Source organism: Limulus polyphemus, unplaced genomic scaffold (genome assembly GCF_000517525.1).
Source record: "Limulus polyphemus unplaced genomic scaffold, Limulus_polyphemus-2.1.2 Scaffold707, whole genome shotgun sequence".
Taxonomy (NCBI): Eukaryota; Metazoa; Arthropoda; class Merostomata; order Xiphosura; family Limulidae; genus Limulus; species Limulus polyphemus.
The window spans coordinates 414,719-417,800 of NW_013666317.1; the positions used below are offsets into that span (position 1 = coordinate 414,719).

Genomic DNA, 3,082 nt, shown 5'->3' on the forward strand with positions numbered 1-3,082 from the left:
GTTGTGAAGTTTTTTTTTTTTGTCTTGTACAGATGTGCTAGCAGGGGGCATTGTGTACTAATCACTAAACATACAAACCATAATGGTTTGCCTGTAGTGCTTAATGCCAAACACCATGCATATTTGCAGTGGTATATAGGACATATTGGATACCTCTAAAGTCTAAAGCTTGTGTATTTGTTTAGAAAAGATGAAAGATTTCTTCATTATCATTCACTTATTGCAACAATACAGTGTGAAATGTACACTTTTCCAGACAATTTAGTATTATTTTACATGCTTATAAGTTTGTTTACAATAATTTTGGAGCTTTAAGTGTTGCACCTATAATTACATAGTTACTCATAGTTTGTAACCAAGGTAAATGAATAATAGTTTTTTATTAGGCAAGTATGTACATAGCCAAAGTAAAAACCTAGTATTTTGAATATTTCCCAAGTAGCCTAAGTTTAAAGTAAAACGTCATAAAAATTAGAATAACATCAATTTGTTTTGTTAAATAAGACTTGATAGTCATAACTTTATCTTGCAAATTAGGGAATGAATAAAGATACTTGGAAAATTTTTTGTGTTGTATAATATAAAAAAATTTGTAATTTAAACCAGTACTTTAAGTATCTCTTGTTATTGCTCATAGATAATCAATTCATTTGCTCAGCTCTAACTAGAAGAAAATATATTTGTAAAAAAAAAAACTTCTGCCACAGTTACCAGCCTGATTTTTTTAACTTTCAAAAAAGGCTGCTTTATCATTTTAAACTTAATTTGAACTGCTATAGTGCAGTAAGATAGGAAATTCAATGGTTTTATGGAACAAGATCAGGTTAAGAAATGTTAGACTTAGATCATTTTGCACTCAACCATATCAAGATTCATTTTGCCAACAAGATTAAGTAATTGCTTGAATGGGCAAAGATGATTGCCATAAAGAAATATGTACAAATGAATATAAAATAGGTTTGAAACTTGTTAAATATATTAAATGTAATCTTCCAATTAACAATATAAAAAAAAAAGTTGGCTGTTGATAATTCTGGTCTCATAAAAAGCTATTTTTGTTATACTGCATGCTTTTATTGTTGTTGTTTTCAAATTAAAGCAAAGACAAAATTTAATTTTATGAAATAAAATATTTATTGGAAAGTTTTACGAGGATATAAAAAGACAAAATCAGGTATTGAAATCTACAACAGTGGTGAGAATTTTTAATTATTTCTTTAAAAAAACATTCACAAAAGCATTTTTTTTGAAATTCCAAAGCTTATAATTTATACAAGTATAACTTATGAAAATATGATTTAATTTTTTTTTTTACAGCAATTGTCAATTAGTAATCCCTAAATTCATCTTAAGTTTCAAAATTTTGTCAATACAATAAAACAATGCACCCAGGCATTTTAAGGTTAATGTTAACAACTGTTGCAGTAATCAAATGATTGTTTTTCTAAACTACAGTTATAAGTTCTAGTAATTTAGTATTTTTAAAATGTTTTGTCTCATTTGAATTGTTTGTGATTACATTTCAGGGGTCTCATTTCGATGCAGAAGAAGATGATTATCAAGATATTGAAGAAGCTCTTTTTCACATTGAAGATCGGGATGATAGTTTGTTTTTTCAACTTGAAGAGGTGTTTCCTTCATCTGGTAAATAATGTTTTCTGTTAATACTCCAGGGGGTGTAAGGTGTTATACGATGTTTTGTATAAATGTTGAAGTTCTTCTGTGGTTTAAAGGGAATGACAAATAAATATATCTTCATACATATTCCTGTTTATTTTATAAGTAGACTCCAATTTCCTTTTTCTTTTTAACAAAGTATAGAATAAGTTAAATAACCTTTATAACTTATTTCTCCTCGAAATTTTCATTAACGTTTTCACATCTAAACAATACCTGTGTTTTTTAGTGAGAGTTTTTCCCAGTTTATTCAATATGAGAAACTTCAGCCATCCAACATCTTTACATAGTTGTACTGGAACAAAGCACTTTGAACAAAAGCATGAGAAGTACAAGATTGTGCTTTTCAAATGCTGGATTTCTGGCATTTTTCTTGCATGTAATTTTGGTATAGAAAAGATTAAATGTAATGCAAAGACACTGCTGCTATAATCTCTTATGGAAGGTCCTGACTCTTCAGCTTTTAACTTGTGTACATTGGCTATTGTATAATTTTTTCTTACATTTTATTTCATAAATTACTATTATACCTATTTCCACATAATTTGTATTTCAAGCAACTATAAAAGTATGTGTAAAATATAACATTTTCAGAATATCATGCAAGTATTTTTGCTTCTTTGATTCATTCAAAATATAAGTAAGAAACTGATATTTAAAACAATAAGTAACTTGATTTGGATTATTTTATCCTCGAAACCGTACCTCCAAAAACAATGGATCCTGAGAAGGTATATAATTCAGGTGAGCTTCTTCATCATCATAAACAAAGGGTCATTTTAAATATGTAAAGACAAATGCAAGTAGTAGTACAACAAATAGTATTAAAACATTTAATTCTCATGCATAACCAAGCACTACCTGATGTTTCTTTTAATGTCAATGTTACCAAAACATGTAGTCAAAATTGATGGTATCCGTACTTTCCAGCTCCCAATGGTGTCTGATGATACCACCAGTGGTGCTGAAACAAGTGGTATGTGTCTGCTTTGTAATTTGTTTTTCATTTCATCTGTAGAAATGGATAATCTTATGCCTCAATTTCTGAACACTTTTTTTCCAATCATGGACAGGCTGCAGGATCATAAACCTTCTCAATAATTCACATGGAAACATGAGATCAGATTGTTGTAAAAAAGACATTCAGCAATGAGCAATAAACTTTAATAGTAATGCAGTTAAAACTGTATAATAACAAGCCATTTGGACTATGGAAGTGTCCCTGTAGCGCAGTGGATAGCGCGTTGGATTTCTAATCCAAAGGTACCGGGCTCGTTCCCCGGCAGGGATGCCACCACCTTTGCCTGGTTCCAAGTCCAGGATGAGAAAGGAGGAGGGTTGGGTGCGGGGCTAGCAACTCCGCCCCGTAAAAACCAACCTGCTAAAAATTACTGACAACAACAAC

At 30.3% G+C, this 3,082-nt stretch overlaps 1 protein-coding gene and 1 non-coding gene across 2 annotated transcripts in view; both read left to right on the plus strand.

Annotated features, from left to right (window-relative positions):
• The window catches only part of LOC106460096 (E3 ubiquitin-protein ligase HUWE1-like), a 165,843-nt gene that overhangs the window by 137,368 nt on the left and 25,393 nt on the right, over window positions 1–3,082 (plus strand). Inside the window, 2 exon segments of the mRNA XM_022386717.1 lie at window positions 1,527–1,653; window positions 2,579–2,653. Coding sequence (XP_022242425.1) covers window positions 1,527–1,653; window positions 2,579–2,653 — 202 coding nt within the window.
• Window positions 2,896–2,968, plus strand: Trnar-ucu. Its single transcript has one exon. It is a non-coding gene; the product is annotated as a tRNA-Arg (tRNA).